Source organism: Diplotaxodon limnothrissa, linkage group LG5 (genome assembly GCF_057381915.1).
Source record: "Diplotaxodon limnothrissa isolate DT_005_m linkage group LG5, D_limnothrissa_male_GT1.1, whole genome shotgun sequence".
In the NCBI taxonomy this organism is placed as follows: Eukaryota; Metazoa; Chordata; class Actinopteri; order Cichliformes; family Cichlidae; genus Diplotaxodon; species Diplotaxodon limnothrissa.
In genome coordinates this window covers 32,891,588-32,912,939 of record NC_140600.1, presented here as the reverse complement: position 1 = coordinate 32,912,939, position 21,352 = coordinate 32,891,588, and the positions used below count along the sequence as shown (strand labels likewise).

General features: G+C 41.5%; 1 protein-coding gene across 1 annotated transcript in view; it reads left to right on the top strand.

Annotated features, from left to right (window-relative positions):
- Positions 1 to 21,352, top strand: part of magi3b (membrane associated guanylate kinase, WW and PDZ domain containing 3b) — a 122,424-nt gene that overhangs the window by 95,151 nt on the left and 5,921 nt on the right. Inside the window, exons 4-15 of the mRNA XM_085353435.1 lie at positions 3,556 to 3,762; positions 5,904 to 6,072; positions 9,157 to 9,236; positions 10,040 to 10,097; positions 11,260 to 11,366; positions 15,717 to 15,908; positions 16,649 to 17,290; positions 19,048 to 19,079; positions 19,666 to 19,831; positions 19,924 to 20,018; positions 20,138 to 20,345; positions 21,109 to 21,291. Of these exons, the coding sequence (XP_085209561.1) occupies positions 3,556 to 3,762; positions 5,904 to 6,072; positions 9,157 to 9,236; positions 10,040 to 10,097; positions 11,260 to 11,366; positions 15,717 to 15,908; positions 16,649 to 17,290; positions 19,048 to 19,079; positions 19,666 to 19,831; positions 19,924 to 20,018; positions 20,138 to 20,345; positions 21,109 to 21,291 (2,139 nt within the window). The remainder of the gene's footprint in view (positions 1 to 3,555; positions 3,763 to 5,903; positions 6,073 to 9,156; positions 9,237 to 10,039; positions 10,098 to 11,259; positions 11,367 to 15,716; positions 15,909 to 16,648; positions 17,291 to 19,047; positions 19,080 to 19,665; positions 19,832 to 19,923; positions 20,019 to 20,137; positions 20,346 to 21,108; positions 21,292 to 21,352) is intronic.

Below are 21,352 nucleotides of genomic sequence, written 5' to 3'. Positions count from 1 at the left end.
AATTCCAGTCTTCTTTTTATTTTCATTACAAAATTAATTATTAAACAAAACTGCTGGAGGTTACTGGATGTTCTTACTCCTAAACAACTAAAACATAAAGTGTTCTGCAACTAGAAAAAGATACAGATATTTAAATAAAAAGAGTTGCCCGAGTTTTCCCAGATAACAGGTCATTCACCCTTTTCTCTTTTCAGCTTGTCTCCATAATTAAATCTTTTGATCTTTTCACTGCTCGTACTGAAGCTTGTGGCTGGTGCTCAGCTCTGGTTAGCTTTATCTGGCATTAGACACACATGGACACACATACATTGTTAGCACACAATTCCACATCCTTGAATACAGAACAAATCCTGTCCTTCCTTCTGTCGGAATAGATCATCTAAGAATTTGAAGATCAGGTTTCCAGGGCTACCAAGGCACCCAAAACCTGTCCTTCATCTATGAGCTGAAGTCAAGTGGGATTTATACCTTTTATAAAGAGTTTGACTGTTTGCAGAAAGAGAGAAATGGGGAGCAAATCGAGGAATATAATATAATAGAGAAAGAGATGTAGTTGACAGGCATACTGAGCTCCTCGTCTCCCAGTGGAAACCCCCTTTGCCGAGGAAGCAGGACAGCGTCGGCTATGTGCAGATGTGAGGATTAGCTTCTCAAAAGTTGGAAGGTTTCAGTATACTACTCCTAAGAGGGAACACTCTGAACACTCTGATAGTGGATGCCCCCTCCTCTGCGCGTCTGCTTAAACTCAGTCAGCACAAGCGATGCACGGCTACTGTGGCAGGGAGTGTTGATCTCTAAGCAGCACAGTTTACTCAAAGGTGGAAGTAATCGGATCAAGGAATGTGATTTACTGCATTTAGTTGTGTTTGAAGCCCAGCCTATTTTTTTCTTTGGAAAGGGGAAAATAAGTTCCTGTGTCCTGTCACAGGCCAGGTGGCTTCCATAGTTCTGTGAGGACCTCGTGAATTACCTTAAGTCTGTAGTCGTGCATAATAATTGAGCTGTGCACAAGTTGCTTGGCTAATGGGATTCTTAGTTAATTGTAATGAACTCCCTGATGTAATGGCCATTATCTTAATGGCTCAAGAAAAACATTTGTCCTCCACTAAGCAAATGGCTTATGGGAGGCAATGTACATATATTTTTAGCCTAAACAGCGTCTCCTTAACTTATTTGTCACAAAGCTGTCAGGGATTGTTCTTCTCTCAAGAAAGACTGGATAAAAATGAGGACACAACACACTTGTAATATCCCTCTAGGATAAGATTGTTTCTGTGCATCCAGGCTGCTCTAAAATTGGTCGGATACAAGCTGGACAATCTATGTTGGTTGTGGTCCCAGGTAATCTGGCAAGCACACATATAAGCCATCCGTGCCAAGCATTCACAGTTAGTTTTTTGGGGGGGTTGGTCCCTCCTTGATTTCTGTGCCTCTGAGATCCAGGTTGGGTCACACTTTCAGAGTTGAGCAGAGGAGGCAGTTAAAAACTAAATAGGTCTTTACAAGACTTTTTTTTCCCTGATAGATGAACTTTAATATGCTACGAGCAGAATTCTTTCATCTTTTGTCAGCCACTTCTATACAGTTGTTTTAGGGTATATTTTGTGGTAATAAGTCAGATTTTTGCAAGAAGTGAAAACAAACATTAAATTGGATTTTGAAGCTGACTGTTTGTGGATTTGGTCTGATGGATTTGTTGCTGTGTATGTGTCTGTCCGTGCATTTGGTAGGATGAAAGAGTGCTCATAACCTTGTGTAGCTTATATTGCCCTTCACAACTGGAAGCTTTTTTTTTATTACCAGTAGCTGATTCCACCACCATGAAATTACTTGCACACACTTGGAAGGAGCAGGTTCACTCATCCTTGCTCATCAACCTCATGACACAAGGATCACAAGTAACATCGGACAAGCTTCCTTTTTTTTATCAGCTTATAAGGCTTCCCTCCATTTATAATGGCAAATAGTGCCACAAATCTCTGCTGATACACTGCTTTCACACACCGCTATATCTGCGCCACACATTTATCAGGGGCCAAGAGACATGTTAGTAAGTAATTAATCACAGAGGTAGCGTCTGGCTGATAAATGTCAGCGTGTGGCAGGAGACAGGCGGGGATTAGCCAGCAGACCCAATCTTTCCCCGCTATCGCTGTGCCACCCCTGTTAATGAAGCCATCTTTGACAAATGCGGATGGCTGTCGCTTGGTAAACAGTAAAGTTACATGTGAGGAGGGGAAGGGTAGGCTTTCATCCAGCCTTCGTCTTCTTTTCAACCTTCCTGCTGCTTTGAGAAAGATAGCTGCATTAACCCTGTTTGCCGTGTACTGTTGCTGGCATGCCCGAGGAGATGAGGCCTGGCTCAAGATGGGCTCACTTATGAGGAAGGCTGATGTGGTGCTACTGTATCGCTCTGTAAAGCTGCTGGAGTGGTTGTGATATTTTCCTCACAGCCCTCTGTTCTTTCTGGCATGCACGATGCTGTCAGTTTTCCCTCTTTGTAGCGAGCTATAAAAAGATCTGGAGTTGATAAATGCTGCTCTTACAGTACACTGTTTGTGATGCCTGCATGTTCACGCTTAAATACATCAAAGGTTCATAATACAATGGTCCCATAAGCAACTGGCTCCAAATGAAAATAAGATCAAGTTTATGGAGGCTAATTAAATAGCCAAAGATCTGCATTTCCCAGCGGTATTTCTCTGTATTCTTTATTTAATCTAATTATATACGATGATTTCGCTGAGTAGGCTCAATCTGACGATCACTTATTGTAAGTAGCAAGTAAATATATGCCTTTACTAATGGATTACAAAAAAATTAATTTGATAATTTTTCCGTAAACACATCTGACAGAGCAGCATTTAACAAACAAATAATCATAATAAATGGCAGGGATTTAAATTAGTATGCACATTATTTGTAATCCTAATGGAGGTTGAATAATTACTTATTCAATGCCTAAATTGAGTTCCACATACTGCTCACTAGCCATACATAGATAGATCACCCCATGAGCTAAATGAGAAAATAATTTAACAAAGTTTTACTCTCTCCTGCGTCTCTTTACAGAGCGCTGTTATCCCACTGAATATTTATAATCCGTAACACAAGGTCTTTCTTCATTATGGAAAAAAAGCAAGCTGAGAGATAGATAATTGCTGTATTCAATGATCAGTGTAATTAGTTGCTGGCAAATTCCAAGTGAAGTGATTTTAATGTAACATGAGTGATGACAGCCCTGTGGTGCGGTTATCAAGGGGAAACAAAGCGGGGGGTTAAGAGACGGAAAAAATATGCAGAGGAATCAGACCTCTGAAATTTGTAAATGGTTGACCTTGAGTGCTGGTGTGTGACATTTAGAGAAATCATTTTTGATTTAAATCACAGAAATTGTGGTGATAGTGGCATAGTGGAGGGCCTGTCTGTGTCTTCTGGCACAGCCAAGTACAGTTTTCTTTCCTTTTGGTCTTTTTGAAATATACTCAAGCTTTTCTATTTCTGGTTACATTATTTTAAATGACTTCTTTTTTTCATTTTCCTTTCCTCTGTAAGGTAACTACTATGGAACCCCAAAGCCTCCAGCAGAGCCCAACCTGGTGCAGCCTGACCTGGTGGATCAGGTGTTGTTTGATGAGGACTTTGGTGGCGAGGTCCCCAGGAAACGTACAACCTCAGTCAGTAAGATGGACAGGAAGGACAGCGCTGTACCTGAGGAGGAGGATGATGATGAGCGGCCACCACTGGTCAATGGCTTGCCTGGTAGGTCAATGTCAAAGCATAAAATGTTAGGCTTCAAAAAAGGTGTACGAAAATAATGTGGCACTACGCTCTCCTGTGCAGATTGGTCGTCTTCGTAATTCATTTTGTCATTTTGCATCTCATTTGTCAGTCAAGATTGAAATTGTACTCCTAGATCAAATGGTATTGCATATTATTTTTCTTAATGAGAAGCTCAGGGGAAGAAATTTCTACTTCCGATTTCTTACTGTTTAATAATAGTCAGTTTTCAGTTCTGTGTTTAGTTCAGTTCAGTAATACTTGACCCTAAAAGACCCTAGAAAACCCTAAAGCATCAAGAATTACTGTTAAGTCTTTTTTAGAAAGGGACCTGAGGACAGTGAGACCTGATCCAAATGCAAAAACAGGCCCAGAAAGAGAGCATTCAACAGGTATTGGATTTTTCATTTCATTGTTAAATATAATCCAGATTTTTGACATAATGACACTTAGATTGAACTCAGTCTGTGCCCTGTCTGACTTGGTTCCTGAGGATAGATTTGGGTTTCTAGTTTTGAAGGGACCCAACCGACATGTAAAGAACTTTAGGTCACAGTAATATCGCTTTCTAGAAATAATAGAAATAATGTTATCTTGGACTCTATTTTAAACGTGTGATGTGACAGCCCTGTTACCATTAGCGTTGAATAAACTCCCAGGTCACCTTGAGAGACTCTGATCTAGGAGAGTAGGATACTGTGCATGTGATCTATCAGAACAACTCCTGGGCTCTCTAAGGAGTGAATCTGTCCTTAATGCTTACAAGGAGAGCAGACCTGTAGCAGAAATAGGTTACATGCTACATACCATATCCATTTTTTAGTAGGAGAGAATTAGGAGAGATTGAGGCCAGTCCAAGCTGAAAATATTTTTTACACAATGAAACATTGTTTTGACAGTCTCAGCTCAAGCACTGCTTGCTCAGCTGTACAAGGGATTCACAGAAATCCAGTCTGTTTACACAACTGTTCTGTCATATTGAAATCAAACACAAAACAATGCCCAGACATTCAGGAGTTCTTTTTATGGAAAGCAACCAGTCACAAATGACTGCTCTGCTACAGCCCACAGCTGTGGCAAAGAAGTCTCAGACCAACCGTAGATGGAGAGAGTTATGGTCGAATGAAAAAAGAGGTTAATGGAAAATGTGAGCTCTAAGTCTCTGAACTCTTCACTGCAGCTTCCCCCATCGTTGCTTAGGCTGTCCTTATCAACCACAGTCCTTCTATAACCCATCTGACTCGTATCGTCGAGTGGGCCCTCACCCTGCTGTGAACCTTACTGATGAGCTCTCCTTCAGGCTTTGCCCTCAGGCTGGTTCTCCAAGTCTCTACATAGCTTGAGCACATAAAGCATCTTCAAACATGCCATCCGCACTTTGTCTTCCTTTAAAAATCAAGCTCAAGTGTGCGTATTTGATCAGAGAGGCAAAAGAGGAAAGTGTTTTAGAAGCTGTAAATAACCAAAATTCGAATGCTGCTGAAGGGCTCTGTAGTTGTTTCTTTTAGCAATTTATAGGCAATATAAAATTCTGGTGGAATGATCTTTAGGAAATGCATCCCCCCAGATATGCTTTTATTGTGATTTGCGTAACATCTTTTGGCATTATCCTCTATTGTGAGGAGGGTTAGCGCCACATAAAAAGAAAAGGATGAAAACCAGTTATGTTTCAGTGCTTTATAACAATCTTCTGAGGAAGGCATGGAGTGCTCTTTGTTGTATGTTTTGTGTTCATTGGCAAGCAGTTTCTCATTAAAGGGGAGTGTCTACAAATGTAATAGAATATATTTTATGTGCAGTTATAAAGTATTATCAAAGAGAAGAAGCCTCAGGGTTCAACTGGCCCTTTCGATGTGAATCCCTGCCTCTATCATTGCAACCCACAGGAAATATACACATACATAGGCACAGACTTTTCCTCACACACAGTTTGCTCAGGCAAATCTAAAACTGCCCTTTGGCAAAGACATGCAAATCCTGTGTGTGACATGGAATCGCCAATTCCCTGCAGCAAGCAGGAACACAGGACATAGGTGTTCCTGCAGGCGAACCTTCTACTCTCTCTGCCTTGCTTTCACTGTCTTATTCCCTTTTTAATATATCCATCCTCCAACGCTCTCCAGAGCACAAAGAGGGGGCAGACTGGAGGAAAGCAGTGCCCAGCTACACTCAGTCCAGCAGCACCATGGACTTCCGCACATGGAGCTCTCTTCCTCGTGACGACAGCTTGGAGCCCCTGCCTTTCAACTGGGAGATGGCTTATACTGAGACCGGCATGGTCTACTTCATAGAGTAAGTGAGACGTGAGCTGTGGCTCAAAGTGATAATGTCTGATACAGGGCTGATTAGAAATTGCAGTTATTTTAGTTAATTTTATAGAGTTTATAAAACATAATTACACATGCTCTCAGTCCTGGATTATCAGGCAGTGCATCCTCAAATGTAAGTTATTACTCATTAACCCACAAGTTGCCATATATGCTATGTCATTCTATGCTTCTCAAACAGTGTTTATTTAATATTTATTTAATATTTATAACAAAATATAATTAAAATAACAACAATTAACTGATTCAGCCCACAAGAGTTGTTGTGTGTTGCCTGTGGCCAAAACTATTAAAACCACATCAATAAGTCACAAATATTGACCTTGGTGAAAAGTTCAAATATGCCTCTCCCCACCGCAGGGAAAAGGGTAACACCACCTGGGTCTGGGTGCAATTCCCCCCTCCAGGGGCAAGGGTACCTAGACCCGGTTTGTAGAGTACGCTTGGGGAGTGTGATTGTGTGTACAGCGTCTCTTTATGTCTGTCTCCACGTTGGTTGAGTGTGGAGTGAGTGCATATGAGAGCATGAGGGTGGGAATGGATGTTTGTGTCTGTGTGTGCCTGTATGTCTGTGTCTATATGTCAGGTTGGGTATCAGACGCCACCTCTCTGGGGACACCTCAGGCCCTCCAAGGTTTGGAGGCCTATCTCCACCCACCACCACTTCCCCTGCCGGTGGCGGACTCCCTCAGGTGTCGGTGTGTTGGTGGTTCTTTGTGTCTGGGCGTCCGGGTACACACCGGCTCACTCCTTGGCGGCCGCTTGTCGGGGCCTGGGGCCTGGGGCTCGCTCGGGCCCCCTTTGGAGGTGGGGTGCCCCCGGCCTCTCGGCCTGGGGCTCGGTCACTCAGGCGCAGCTGGGGGCCGGCGGAGCTCACGGGCGCGTCACTGCAACTCCCCCTGACTTCTGCTCCGCGGCTGCTGGGCGAGCCCTCATCTGGGACTCTCCTCAGCTCTTACTGGAACAGTGGCGCGGCTGCCCCTCTGTTGGTCTTCCATGGTCTCTTGTGTTCTGGGGGCCTCTGGATATCTGGAGTTTTGATCTCCTCCATACCCGCTTCACACCCTGGAGGACGGGGCTGTGGCCCCCCCACACTCCCTAGCAGATCATTACATGGAGAAACCTTTGGAATGCAAGCATGCTGATCCACACAGGTATGCACACATGGGTATTCACAGACGCGGACTAAAGCTTTCTTGGCTGCTACCTCAAAGCACACTGTGCGCTGTCTATCTTGCGTGCTGCACAATATCGTTTATTATTTAGTAAATATTGATATCTATGGCTAGCTAGTTTATTGTGATGGTGCTTTGTTTTCTCTATTATTATGTTGTTCTTTGTTGTTTGCTGTCTCCTCTGTTTGTTTTTTTTGTTTGTTTTTTTTTTTTTTCTCCATACAGGTGACCCAGGAGTTCTTTTTTTTTTTTTTCTCTCTCTCTTCCCCCCCCTTCTCACCGTCTCTTCTCCCCTTTGGTTTTCTTTCTTTCTCTCCCCCTCTTTCTCTCATTCATTCCCCCTGTCCTATTTATTAAAAAAAAAAAAAAAAAAAAAAAAAAAAATGACAAAGGATGAACTGAAGCTCTGCCATCACGTAATGTCGCATACTGCTGTTTCTGATGTCATTTAAGAAAAAAAAAAAAAAAAAAAAGAAAAGTTCAAATATATCAGGGCCACTTTCACCTGCCTGCTGCCATCAATACTCATTAGCACAACAAATGTGTGTTGGAACTAATACACAGAAGAAAGTAGTCCCAACAAATGCTAATATGTGATCAGTTATTTTAGGAAATTGCTTTGCTTGTTTTGTGAGGTGCTGTTGAATAAGAGAAATCATAAGAAGATGCTGCTGCAGGTTAATCTGCTGATAGCTGGTGCAGTCTGTAAACTGGATGATGAGGTTTGAAATGTGGGCCGACTGACAACCGGAGTGTTGTTGCTTATGTAAATTATCGCATCTTACAGCTACAGTGAGGTATGCTGCTAAATGTTATGGTAACATGAAAGTGTTGTGTGTGTATCAATTGTCATACGTTTTTTTTTTTATGTTTGCTTGTTTCTCATTTATCCATAATGAAGGACACATCAGAGAATCAGAGACTTTATTAATCCCAGAGGGAAACTGAGTTGTCATAGCAGCAACTACACAACAAACATCAAGCACTCGTATAAAATGAGTGTAGAAACAGAGATATTGGTAGATAAGTATAGAGATAAATAGGTATAAATATACATATAAATAGAAAAGAACAAGTATGTCTGCAAAAAGTTCAAAAAATATTTCTGTCAGTTTCAGCAGCGATATTAGGTTTGATCCTCTGTCTGATGATGAGTTGTGTAGCTGAGATCTACACCTCGTTTCCTGTCACAGGAAAATTAAACCATAACAGCCTGACAACAGCATAAAAACAACTAAAAAGAAGAAAATGTACACAACTGTCCTTTGTTTGGATAGATAGATAGAACTGTATTAATCTCTCAGGTAGATTCCTCTGGGAAATTCAGTAAACTTAACAGTAAAATTCAGTTTAATAGTAAACTTGCAATATTTCTAGGCCTCACAGTGTATCCGATGTTTAAAAAGACAACTTAGTAAAGCTAAAAAACAGACCTTCTCTTAGGGTCTGTAAGTGTGTGTGTTCACGACTTTGTGTTTTATTCGCATTTTGCTCTAAGCTACTTGTCTCTGAAGATATCAGAAGACCATTGTGATTTTCCTGCTGATTACACACTCCAGTTGTTTAACACATTTGAGGATAAATGAGTTTGTCATGTTTCACATCACATGGTTTTTTTTTCTCCCCTCTGAAAAGGCCACCTAACCATAAACACTGTAATCTGACAGCTGAATATAAAGCAATGGATCAGATGTTTGCTGATAAATTGAGTAATCTTGTGCACAAGAGCATGTTACACGGGAGAATACGGCTGCCGTTTTTCCTGCTGTGATACATCTTTTTTGTTGGCTGCTTGTGCTTCAGCAGTGGTTTCCTTGTTTTCAGAGGTCTTTACTGAAGATATTTCCTGGCTTTTATTTTTTTGCACTCTACAGTCACAATACCAAGACAACCACGTGGCTGGACCCCCGCTTGGCAAAGAAGGCAAAGCCCCCTGAGAAGTGCGAGGATGGCGGTATGTATACTCCTTTGCTCAGCTGGTTTTCTGAAGCGTACACTCATTCCATTAAATACTGCACATGCTTTTACACAAGGGCATACTTACATTGTATATGCCCTACATTACATGAGCCATCACTTCTCACCCTTTCTCACAATGAATCAAGCAACCAACCAGGATGAAATATGAATGTTTGACTTCTCTTTGAAATGGCACATCACCTAAGAGTAACCTTAAGCATCGCAGTGCTAAAAGCTAATTTTTCAAAAATCTAGAGCTGGAGTCTACTTTGAGGATTTTCAGACGTGCCTTTTTATCCTTAGGATATAATGTGGGCTTAAGTGCAAGCATAGACAGACAGCAGCCACGGCTGAAAAAGTGGGACCCTTCCAGCTTGTTTTTAATGGATTTTTACAGGCAAACGGAAAGCTAGTGAGTGTGTTTCTTCTGAAAAGCAACTCCAGTGCACTTCCTTCCAGTGCATTAAGAGCTCATCTGTCTTTTCTTTTCTTATGCCTCATAATGTTCGTCAAGACATAACATTCACCAGCTATTCCAGCCAGATTGTTGAAAACCACGGGAATATGTCTTCTAGATTATTATGGCAGTATTTTCATACATACGTTCCAATGTTAAATATTCCAGTCAGGGGGGAAAGATACACTGGTAACTACCGCTGTTCCATAATGCCAGATAGATTCCCGGACCTCTGCAAAATATTGCGCATACTTCTCCCCTTTCCTTCTATCGGTCTGTTATCTTGTGAGCACCCAATTTGCATCTCCACAGCACAATAGCACACTCTTTTCCTTTTGCAGAGTTACCTTACGGCTGGGAGGAAATTGACGATCCACAGTATGGGACATACTATGTTGAGTAAGTAATACTGATGCATCTCATTTCCCATCACTCCAGTTGCCATCATCACCACCAGTGCCAATTGCTTTGTCATACTTGTTCGTCTCAGATGCACATAACACACAAGCGTATTTTACCAGCTTGGTCAGTGCACAAGTGCATATTGCAGAGCTCTGTGTACTTGAGCGGTGGGAAAATGTAAAGTAATATTGTCTAAAATAAACAAATGGTTGTAGCACATCTTGGGTGAGAATATTCTGAATTATGCAACATACCGAGAGAAAGCCTTTACCTGGAGAACACTTGAAGATTTTGATCAGGATTTTCACATTGTTTATCGGTGGGTGGCAAAATGAAACTCTGCGGGTAACATTGCAGTGACCTGTATATGAACACAAAACAGATTTTTCTCTCATCGCATTCTGTCAGTGTTTGTGTGTGCTTATAGAGTCTGTGTATTTGTCATTGCATATTGTTTGTATATTTGTCTGTGTGCTAAATGTGTATTTGTCATCAACATCCCGGCAGGAAATCTGTGAAACACAGCCATTGTAACAGCAGTAGAGAGAAATGGGGAGATTTTGAACTAGAATGCATGGAAGAAGTGGAGTGGGGGTTGGAAGACGAGGTAGCAATCTGTTGTGTTGAAAAGAAAATGGAAATTCTCGCATTGTTTTATTGCTCAGAAAGCATATAAACGCTCCTAGGTAGAAGTGACATGAGAGAGAGACCTGCACTGTTTGGACAGGGAGTCAATGGCATATAGATGGAGCTTGTACCTGCTAGTGTTTAGCTTGAAATGAGCTCACTATGAAGCAGTGGCTCTTGTTTGTATGCCAGGGGGACAACAGGCTGTTTACCTTGTTGTAGGGGAACAGGCAGTCAGGGGTTCATTTTCTATAATATTAAATGGCTAAAAGCAATGGTACTTTCCCCCACATAAAGAGGAGGCAAGTCAGAATGTACTGTATGTGTGCTGTGCTTGTGAATTTGTTTACTGGCACCACTATAGCATCCCTCTATCAGAAAATTATACTTCCTCTAAAAGGATGGTGCATACATAATTAACTGCAGAAAAATGATGCAGTAAGCTCAATAAGTGAGAGATTAGCATGTCTATGGGTGTGCGTGTTTGCATTCCAAGTCTCTTCTCACAAACCTGAACCTCTTTATGTTACAGCCACATCAATCAGAAAACCCAGTTTGAGAACCCTGTCCTGGAGGCAAAGAAGAAGCTGAGCCAGGAGACTGCAGCGATCCAGCAAGCCGCAGCAGCACCTTCTCAAGGTAACATTGCAGAATGCACCCCCCTCTTTAACTTCCACTGGGTTTATAAACGTTTTTCATGGTGTCATAACGGCAGAAGCCTGTGATAAAGAGCACAAAGGATCAAGTTTGCACGCGTGAAAATTTGCAAATGTTGGATTGCTAATGTAACATATGGGAGCTTTGTAAACATTATGGGATAGTTCAGCCTCTTGCATGAGTTTTGGCACCACACTTTTGGCACCACACAAGTACACATGTAGTTACATGTGTACCTGTAATTATGTCAGAGAGCTTTCTAATTTGTACTGCCATTGCACCCCGTTAAAATCAAGCAACTGCATTATGTTACTGAAGTTAGAAAAAAAAATGCCACACTGAATAAATTTGTGAAGATCATCAAACTACCCAAGAAAAATGGAAAACGCCTGCCAATGTTAAATATCATGTGGTTGGTTGGGGTCGAACTGGAGGTGATTTACGTCCCCTCAAATGTTCTGAAGGAAGCTACGAAGAAGACGCAATTTAGCAGTGAGTGTGAAAAAATTTGGGGTTCAACTTTTAATTTTCATCACATGATATGCACCAAGTTCACCAAAAAGGACGGAGGGGTTTGCGAGGGGTGATTCTGGTGGACCAATTATCTGCAATAACGTGTATGTTAGCATGTCAAAAAAAAAAAAAAAGAAATAACTGATTATATTCAGAATGTGTATAATAAAAATACAGATGTAAAAAAAAATCAAGAAACTGCAGTTACACTGAAATCATCTAAAATGACAGACTCTCTGTTGCGTCTGTATCACATATTCTTTCAACCATGTACTACTATTATTTCATGATGCTGCGAGATTATTCAAGAGCACCAGAAGTAATTTAGTCTTTATTGTAGCTTATTCTATTTCTGCACTCACTGTAAATCATTTTGGACACAGGCATCAGCTAATTAGCTAAAATATAATTGTAATTTAATTACTTTGGCCTATCCTCTGTGTAGAGGCCTGACCTTTTTACCTCTGTCAGTGCGCTTTGATAAACGTGCTTTGTGGGAACAGAAAGCAGTAGAACGTGATCATTTTTTACAAGGTCAGCTGAAAAAAAGAATGAGCCCTTTCTTTCACAGTTTCCTCATGTAACAGACTTTTTTGTCAGCTCTCCAATTGTGGTCTGTTCTTTAAGTTGACAAGTTGACATTTTTCAACTGCAATAAACATCATGAATTAAGTATGTTTTCATTACAATATATGTATAATAGATTACAGTACTGCAGTAGTGGAAATAGACAAGCGCATAGCGCTGGCAGAGATTCAGAGAGTGAAAGAGGGAGTGTAGGGGAGGAGGCCGGCTTTTAACGGTGCATGTGGCAACAGCTGGTGTAACAGCACGTCAGAGAGGCCAAGTATAATCAGACATCTCTCTGCTCAGGTGTATAGGGACCGAGGAATCCACCATCCAGCTCCTGATTACTGATTACACAACTTAGTGAGCTGTCAGACAGTTGCTATGATGAAACCTAAGCATCATCAGTTGTCGGTTACACCTCAGGCTACAATCCACACTCTGTTTTCCAAGAAGTTCAATTCCCAGGGAGTTCTATGTGAAGGAAATGAACTCTGTGAATACAGAAATAATGCATATTAATAGTTTATGTACAAATGTGTTTTGTTTTGTTTTTAAAAACACCACAGGCAAAAATGTGTTTTTTATGCAAAGGTCAATTTTGAGATATCAGTGAGTTTTGCTCCATAACGTGCCTTCTTTCAAAATATGCCTTAATTGAGATCCTATCTTGTTTGCTTATGTAAATGTAAAATTACAGAGTACTTGTAACACATAATAATATTATTAATGTAAGTAATGTAATGTTTTCACAGTACATCATTTTTCTTAGTTGCATTGCTAGTTTAAGCAGTTAGTTTATTTGTATGTTGAACTGTGTTGTGTAATTCTTTCTTGCATCATGTGTCACTGCAGCTAACCACTAAAAACACACATGGCTATATGTGTTCCTGTTTGCTTTGTTCTGATCCATTATCTATATTATTTGATTAAACTAGTAATTTGGTCATTTCCCTGATAGTCAGCTGCTGGCTTTGTAGGCTCATTCCTTTATAAAGACTACTCATGACTTGTACACTCTTGCACTCTTGCAAACAGCCGTTTCTGTTGCTCTACTGCTGCTTCGCGGATGTAGTAAAGAAGCTGTTTCCTCAACTATGCTGAATAATGTCACTGGAGATTTACAGTGAGACTGAGTCACACATAAGAACTCAAAAACCATGGCCGTTTGATGCAGTTGATATGATGGTTTTGTCTGCCTCTGGTGTTTAAAGTCTGCCCACAAACATTGGCACAGAGACCTCCCTTGGACTCTCCCACACAAGTACAGGCTTGTACACATCAAACTCACTTCCTCCCTTGGTTACTCTCTCTTTCACCCTCCTTTACCTCGGTCTATTTCTTCACACACAAATGTGCAGGCAAATGGGTATATCAGCGCTCACTGGGTTGGGGGGCGAAAAAACATCCCATGTTGAGTTTATCAAGCAATTTGAATGTGATTATGCAAATGGGCTTTGCTTGATCCATGCAACAGTTACACTCGCTCACAGCCGTTCATGTCTGCAGCGAATGTTTATGGCTGCTGAACTGTTTCAAAGTATGAAAGCGCCTTCATTTGTATTCCTCACACACACCCTTGAAAGTTAGCCTTTATAAAAGTGAAGGAAATGAGTGGGGGAAAGTGCATCTGTTACTTTTCAGCCAATTTACAAAGTTCTTGCCATTTTTTTAAACTGGATATAGGGATGGGCACACAGCTATCAGATGTGACTGTTCAGTCATCGTGTGTATAGAAGCTGCATAAAGATATTAAGAGATACAAGTGAAGAACGCAGCATGCAGCTGTAAACCTTCATATCCATGTCTGTTCATTTCAGGTAAAGTATTCACATATACACAGCCCAAAGAGCTTTGCAACGTTTTTTAGTTTCTAATGGTAGCACATTATTTCAAAACAAGCATGTAACATTATACAAATTATGTATTTGTTAACCTGTCATACTGCAGCTTTTTCAGCTTTTTATAAAAGAAACCATTTAATCTTGAACAGTTTACAAAATGTACATCCTCACCAAGTGTGATTAGGCTTTGAGATTTAGTGCCACCAACAAACTGCACGTTGTGATCTATTTGTTAGATTTGTTGGCGATACGAAAAATCAGAATAACACCAAATCCTTTGCTTGTTGCTGAATACATTTGCAAATTCTTAATGAAATAGTACTCCGACAACCACGTCTTTAACAAACATGGTGTCAGTGTAATAATGTTCGAGGCTGCATTTACTTCATACATTTCCTGTTGTTGTTGTCATTCTCTTTGTGGTAGAAGTTGTGATAATAAGATATCTGTCACTGAGATTTTTAGTGTCGTACAAAAGTCGTAATTTTCTCTTAGCTTACTGCATATGTGTCTCTTGGGGATGGTTATTTTGCCACAGTTCATTTATCTTCAAATATAAAGACCCCAGATAATGACAGTACCATCACACTCTCTCAGTATATAGCAGAATCACAGGAATATGCCCCATTTGTCACCAGCTGGTTTCCCTTTTACTGTTTTTGAGTCAGAGCTATAATGCGGTCCAGGCCAGAAACCATCAGGCAGCAAGCGAAAAATGGTGTGTCCATGATCTAAAGTGCTGATACCACAGTAATGCCAGATAGAGAAGCTGCCCAGTTAAATGCAATGTGACCCTGACAGTCGGTTATCTATTGTATTGTGTATGCCACAGCCAAGCTGCTCGTCCATATTGATGTTGCCACTGACCTTAAGTTGTTCCTTTTCCAGTTATAAAAAGTCTACAGTGATAAACCTTTTTTTTTCTGAGTCACTGATTGCAGTAGGGAAGGGATAACAGAGGACACTGTGGTAAATTGGATACTGTCAGAGGTACTATATCAATGTTCAGCTCTATAGTTTTCAAATGAAGGTAAATGAGTGTATCAGCTTCTATAGCTGTAATTTTAACTCATTTTATCTGTCTGACTGTGCAGGTTGGCAGGGAGGTGTAAAAAAGGTCTCTGTGAAAGGTTTATCTAGTTAAGGCTTACAGATTATGCCTGTTAATTAGAAATTACTAATTACGGTGTTGATCCTCAGCACATAATGTGTATAATTGAGGTTCAGTGCGGACACGGATGGATTTTGCTGTCTTTCAAGAAGGCTATGAATTTATTAATCATTGTTGCTGCCTTTCATGTTGTGTATTGTTTTGTTATTTCGCTTGTGTTTGATAAAAAATTGTATTCACTCATAATTTTATTAATGTGCATTCTCGCACATGCTGACACGTAGATGTTCTGCACAGGTAAAGGTGGTGCATCTGGCTTCACAGCAGACCCCAGCCAGCTGAAAGGGGAGATTTACCACACAGCGCTGAAGAAGAGCTCCCAAGGATTTGGATTTACCATCATAGGAGGTGACCGCACAGATGAGTTTCTGCAGGTGAAAAATGTGCTCAGCGACGGTCCTGCTGCCCAAGACAAAAAGATGGCATCTGGTGAGCAAAACCTTTGAAAATATGCTCACAATTTACTACAGAAAAGGACCAGTAAGAGCTGATACACTTATTCAAATAAACATTAAAATCCCATTTAGCTGGAAGGGAGATCCATGTGTTCACTAATTTCTGCAAAGTTGCTGAAAATTCTTTTGTAGCTAACGTGTACCTACTGTGTTACTATGATGCACCTTCAGGTATCAATTTTACATCTGTGGTCTTCACTTAACCTAACACTGCCCCATGAGTTTCAGTAAATAAAGCAATAACAACTTTAGCATTGTCAGGGGCATTGTTTTATAGCAGGCTGATTATGGTGGGCGTGAAACCATCTAAAAGCTTTATTGTTCAGGTTCTGATCTTGCCTTTGGGCTGTCTACATAAACCAACAGCCATGAGGCTGTGTGTGATGGTTACAGTAGTATGATGTGACAGAAATCTACACCTGTCTCAGCTCCTGTTGTTGAATACTGTTCAGGTCTGTTCAACAATGTAGTGAGTAAAGAGGGGACAAGAATAAAGTAGGAATGAATGAGATAAAAGGAAACTCAAACGGTACCAGGAGCTGCCAAAATGAAAATATGAGAGAGTAGTGAAGGGGAAAAGGACATTTCAGAGAAAAGCACTGTCTGGCAAAAGGAGAAAGGACTCCTCCAAGAAAAGTAGAGAGGTGATGTCTAGATTAAAAAGCACGGGATTAATTCTTTCTTGTTACATTCTTTCCTTTCTCCTTGTCTTAGGTGATGTGATTGTTGAGATTAATGGGGTATGTGTGCTGGGGAAGACCCATCCAGAGGTAGTGCAGATGTTTCAGTCCATTCCCATTAACCAGTATGTGGACATGGTTCTTTGCCGTGGATACCCGCTTCCTCCTGACGTTGATCTAGACAGCGACGATCCTCTTCCCCCTCCTCCTCCTCCGCCGGACACCCAGCCCCAGCAGGCTCTGCATGGTGGAGAGGTGGTGACAGCTGTGCCCCTGATCAATGGACAGCCACTGCTTGTCAAAGGTGACGTCCTCCATGGCTCCTCACAGGAGCTCCACTATGTTACTACTGATGCCAGTGGCCGTCCTGTTGTGGCTGCTCTGCCAAACGGGAGGCAGGGTGGAGAAGCAGCCACAGCGATGCTCCAACCAGAGCTGGTAAGCGTGCCACTGGTCAAGGGGCCTGGTGGATTTGGTTTTGCCATTGCTGACTGCCCTCTGGGACAGAAGGTGAAGATGATCTTGGATGCCCAGTGGTGCCGCGGCCTGCAGAAAGGAGACGTGATTAAAGAGATCAACAGGCAAAATGTGCAGTCGCTTAGCCATGCACAAGTGGTGGACATCCTTAAAGACTTACCAGTGGGCAGCGAGGTCAATGTACTGGTGTTGCGAGGAGGTGAGAGACTGAAATAACAACACATGTTTGCACTTGTCTGTCTGACTCACCCTCATGCCTGTCTTTCTATCTGCCTAACTTTTTTTTGTGCATCTATAGATTCATGTGGCTCACTAGCAATAGATCCATATTGTCTGTTCTTTCTCAGCAAGCAATCTTTGTTTTTCCTCCTCAGTGTATCCCTCTATTATTCTTATGCTTTTATGCCCTTGTGTGTGTGACATAATATGCTATTACTGTCAATGCAACTCCAACAGTGCCCATGGGAGGTGAGGTCAGCGTGTTGATACTGAGAGGAGGTGAGGTGGTGTTGTGGCTGGTTGGGGGGCACTGACTGACTACACACTGTTGTTCTGTAGAAGTCTGGGTGATGCCACTTTGACTGCGATCTGTGTAAGGTCACCACAGCAGAGAATGCTGCCTTTTTAGCTGAATAGATCTAACAGTGCCACTGTACTCTAACTCTTGCAAATGATGATCAGACTCAATCCATCAGAGTCGTATTTTCTGGCATGCAGACTCTACATGTTTAACATTTCTTGAGTGTTCCTTCTCTTTTCTTTCATTTAATCTACATCTTTTTATGACAACTCCCATTGAGGTGTAATGCTTTCTGTTACAAGTGAGTGAGCAGGAATTATGTAAGTGTGGGGATGTTCTTTATTCCAAGTAGCAAAGAGAGGAGAGTAGACACCCTACAAATGTCTCCTAAATCCATCTCCTGCCACCCCAGGGATTTACTGTGCTAGTCGATGAACCCTGGATTGGCTTTGATCATCAGCAGAGCGAAGGAGATCTCTGCATGCTTCTTAGGGATCCATAGCTAAATGGCTGTAGAGGGAACGTCCTCAGGGGCTTCCTCCCCATAGCCACACCTCGAGCCTCTGCCTCATATCCCAGAACACCCACGCTACGTATGCTCACTCTTTTGCCGCCATCACCACTTCCTGCTCCACTGACGCACTGCATGACCCCACAGTTAAAGCAGAGCTGGGCTCAGCTTCGTCCAGCCTGTCCAGTTAAAGCGCTAATGCTAGTTTTAACCCTCATTAGACAATTGCCTGTGGCGTGGAAGAGGATCCCGGTGCTCCTGTTTGTGGGATTGGTGGGCATCAGTGCTTAGAGAAAGAATAGAAGAAAAAGAGTTGTGTGGGAAGGTGTGTGTCATGTGTATGTATGGTACAGTTGTCTTATTTCATGCCATTGATGACTCTGATGTTGGATTGGGAATTTTGCAATGAAGCGGAAAAACACCGCTGTGTCTCCCCTTTTACATCAGGCTCCATTAAGCCCTCATCAGCCGTGTTAGCCCAGCTCCACGGGACTCCAGGCTCTAGAGCAGTGTTTGTTAATTCACTTAAAGCAGGGCGTTGAGATGGGGGGGGCTCAGATGGAATATGTGGGTGTGCTGTACAGTGAACAGAGAGCAGGAAGGGAATCTTCAGTCAGTGAATTATATGCATGAATCTCTAATGCCCTCACCCACTCTCTTACAGTTGATTTGTCACCTCTTCAGCACGTGTAGTATCTTGATATTTCTTATGTATCTTTAAACACACATGAATGTATTTTCCCTAATGGATGATTCTTTAGTGAGCACAGCTCTCGAGTTTAGAGCAGCACTGGTTTATTTTTATGCTCGCTCTCTCTGTCGGAGAGTCACTGCCATCTGGTGGACAGTGACTCAGTGACTCTTGTTCCAAATCTTGTTTTCATTTCCTAATACGTTTCTGTTGTCTGTCTGTGTCTCTCCATAGGTCAAACATCGCCTGTGAAGAGTCTGAAGCCTGTGAGTAAAATCTTATCTTTGTCTATTTCTTCATTATCGTTTCCCCACGGGAGATATATCCCTCAATTTGATTTCAAAGCGTTTTGTCCTTCAGCCTAACCAGCTTCTGTTGCATTGAATTAAATGATAGCAATAAATTTGAATATTGATTATGTTTCTGGGCGCCTTCTTTTGTTTGCTCTGAAAAACAATCTTAATTACTTCCTTTCTGTATTCGTAGTCTTACGGCTATTGTCAGGGGACTGCAATGGTAATGAAGCATGGATGAGCCTCTGTAGATATCGTGGTATTATTAATGCAACAGTTTTAGATAAGAAACTTGCCCTTTCTGCCTGAAGAGGCCTGTCATAGCCTTTGGGGAAATCTTTACTTTTTAAAACATATTGTATCCAAATCCCTTTGCTTAGAATTTAAAACAATAGGAAGTAAGTAAAGTGAAACTGCTTGATGTTTTCATAAAAAGTGACCTTTATTGCTTTTGTAATCCATCACCGTTAGATGCTCATCCACTAGCTTTTGATAATGAGCCATATTCTACATAAATGGTTTTATTTTTTGAAAACATGAAGCAACATGTGTCTGTCAGAGACAGGAAATGACGGCCAGTACAGAAACTCTGGACATTGTCACAGACTCGGCACCTCAGGCCTTGCCTTACCACTCCAACACAAGCACCCTGCGCTCTGCCGATTCTCCCAAACGAGATGCTACAGAGATATACTTGAAGTCCAAAGCTCTTTTGGAGAGCAGACGTAAGTTTAGGCCAGCATCACTTGTTCATATAATTTTGTAAACCTTTTGTCGTTCTGGCCAGCTTTAAACACTAGGAAAATTATGCCCACAGAGCCTCACGCCAAAGATATAGATGTTTTTCTGAAGCGGGACATTGAAACAGGCTTTGGCTTCCGTGTTCTGGGAGGAGAAGGGCCACAACAGCCAGTAAGTGTATAAATGAGTGTCTTTAAAGTATATTTTAATTTCTGGTTAAAATTATACAATTTTATGTATTTATTAGACACTGACCCAGTGGTCAGGGTCTGTTATTAACCCCATATCAGAATGTATTTCCCCAGGTGTACATTGGTGCCATTGTGCCTAATGGAGCTGCAGAGAAGGACGGGCGTCTCAGAGCTGGAGACGAACTTATTGGCATCGATGGCGTGATGGTCAAGGGTCGTTCGCACAAGCAGGTTTTGGATCTGATGACCAACGCTGCCCGAAATGGCCAAGTTATGCTGACTGTTCGTAGGAAGGTGATCTACAGAGGTGAGTAACAAGCCAAGCAAAACCTGGCATGTTTGTCAACTTTTTGTAATTAAAAGTACATTCAGGAGCTTTATTGCACTAGATTTTTTAATTTATCAGATTGGATTAGAGTAAAACTTTAATGTGCCCAAGTTTGTTTTATAGGTAGTAGTCCAACACATACACACATACTACACAGTGTAAAAACCTAATACTGGGTCCAAATGTACCAATGTCACCATAAAAAGTGAGGGAGACATTTCAAATTTGGTTTATTATTAATATCTTACGCATGCCATGCAGACTAGGAGCAGGCAGGAATCAAACCACCAACCGATTAGTAGATGACGAGCTCTGCTTCTGAAGTACAGCTACTCCAGACTAAGACTGCTGAACCAGCAAATCATCAAAAATAAACAGTAACAACATGTTAATAATGAATGCATGCATTTAAACTGAGTTGCATGAGGTGTAGCAGGTCAAAGAAAAGAGCACTAGGAAACAGAATGTGTCTCTGCACTTGCTATGCATTTTCATTTACTCCAAGTAACATTTTGGATATTTGGGATTAGTTGAGTTACACAAAACATTTATCCTGTTACCAAGATAGACACTGTCCAGCACAATCATCATCCATGTTTTGTAGACCTGTAGACCATATAGCTCAAAGACAAGACAGTTCAAATCGTCTCAGATTCCTCAAGGATACACACCTCAACACTCAAATTTTAAAAAGAATTGTTCAAGACAGAAATGCATTAGCATCTGTATCCTTTCATATCAGATGTGACAGATGAAGATCCTCAGGAAATGGCGCCGGTGCTGGTGAATGGTTCTCCCAAACTACCTCGCCTACCGATGCCGAGTGCGCTGGACCACGAGTCTTTTGACATCACACTCCACCGCAAGGAAACTGAAGGCTTTGGCTTTGTGATCCTCACGTCCAAGAGCAAACCTCCACATGGAGGTGAGTTCAGTCTTTTCAGTCAGCTCAGTTCTCGTAATTCAATTAAATCAAACATTGTAGC